This window comes from Trachymyrmex cornetzi, unplaced genomic scaffold, assembly GCF_001594075.2.
Source record: "Trachymyrmex cornetzi isolate Tcor2-1 unplaced genomic scaffold, Tcor1.1 C3866500, whole genome shotgun sequence".
Taxonomy (NCBI): domain Eukaryota; kingdom Metazoa; phylum Arthropoda; class Insecta; order Hymenoptera; family Formicidae; genus Trachymyrmex; species Trachymyrmex cornetzi.
The window spans coordinates 1-1,070 of NW_017294925.1; the positions used below are offsets into that span (position 1 = coordinate 1).

Sequence of the window (1,070 nt, forward strand, 5' to 3'; positions counted from 1 at the left end):
ACGCAAGCTATTGGCCAAAGGATGCTGAGGAGTTGGTATCAAGAAGCGTACCGGAAGAAAGAAAGCGAACAGTAGTAACAGCAGTAGTCGAAAATGAACGAGTTATAGAATATGAAAGATTTTCGTCCTATTATAAATTGTTGCGAATAGGAGCGTACATTTTAAGATTTATATACAATGTAAAGCATACCAAAGAAGAGCGTAGAATAGGAATAATAAGTACGGAGGAAATTAGGGAAGCGAAGTTAAGAATAGTCAAACTAGTACAAGCGGAAGCGTTCATAGACGATATAAAAACGTTGAAGCTCAACAACAAGGTCCGAAGGGCTTCGAAGCTAATAGCGCTACTCCCGTATTTGGACGACGAAGGCATTTTAAGGATTGGAGGCAGACTGAAACATGCGGCGTTACCTGAAGAAACGAAACATCCAATCATACTCCCGTCACACCATTATGTTACTAGATTGATTATTATACATTACCACGAAAAGCTATTCCACGCCGGAGTGCAAACTACGTTAAACTGCATAAGAGAAGAGTTTTGGCCCATTTTCGCTAAAAGTCAAGTTAAAGGAATCTTATACAAGTGCGTCAGATGTAAGAAGGCAAGCCCGAAGACAAGCTGGCAACTAATGGGGCAGCTGCCATCAGCCAGAGTCAACCCTGCCAGACCTTTCTATAATACGGGGGTGGACTATTGCGGACCGTTTTACGTGCGAGATCGTATTCGTCGCAACAGTAAGCAATATAAAGCTTACGTAGCAATTTTCGTCTGCATGGTGGTGAAGGCAGTACACATCGAGTTGGTAGAAGACCTGACTACTGATTCATTCATCGCTGCCTTGAAGAGATTCATGGCAAGAAGAGGCAAGGTCAGAAATATATATTCCGACAACGGAAAAAATTTTGTTGGAGCGGATCGCGCGTTGCAAGAAATACTATACAGTAAGGAGTTCAAGGACGACGTTCAAGACCATGCAACTAGCGAGCAAATAAGTTGGCATTTCATACCTCCTAGATCTCCACATTACGGGGGTCTTTGGGAAGCGGCGGTACGTACACTGAAATTA

At 42.8% G+C, this 1,070-nt stretch overlaps 1 protein-coding gene across 1 annotated transcript; it reads left to right on the forward strand.

Moving 5' to 3' along the window:
* Positions 1–185: 185 nt before the first annotated feature.
* Positions 186–1,052, forward strand: LOC108760890 (uncharacterized; the record flags this gene model as incomplete). Its single annotated transcript, XM_018507197.1, has 1 exon — positions 186–1,052. A coding segment is annotated over one exon (867 nt), but the record flags the coding sequence as incomplete, so codon positions are not given.
* Positions 1,053–1,070: the final 18 nt, after the last annotated feature.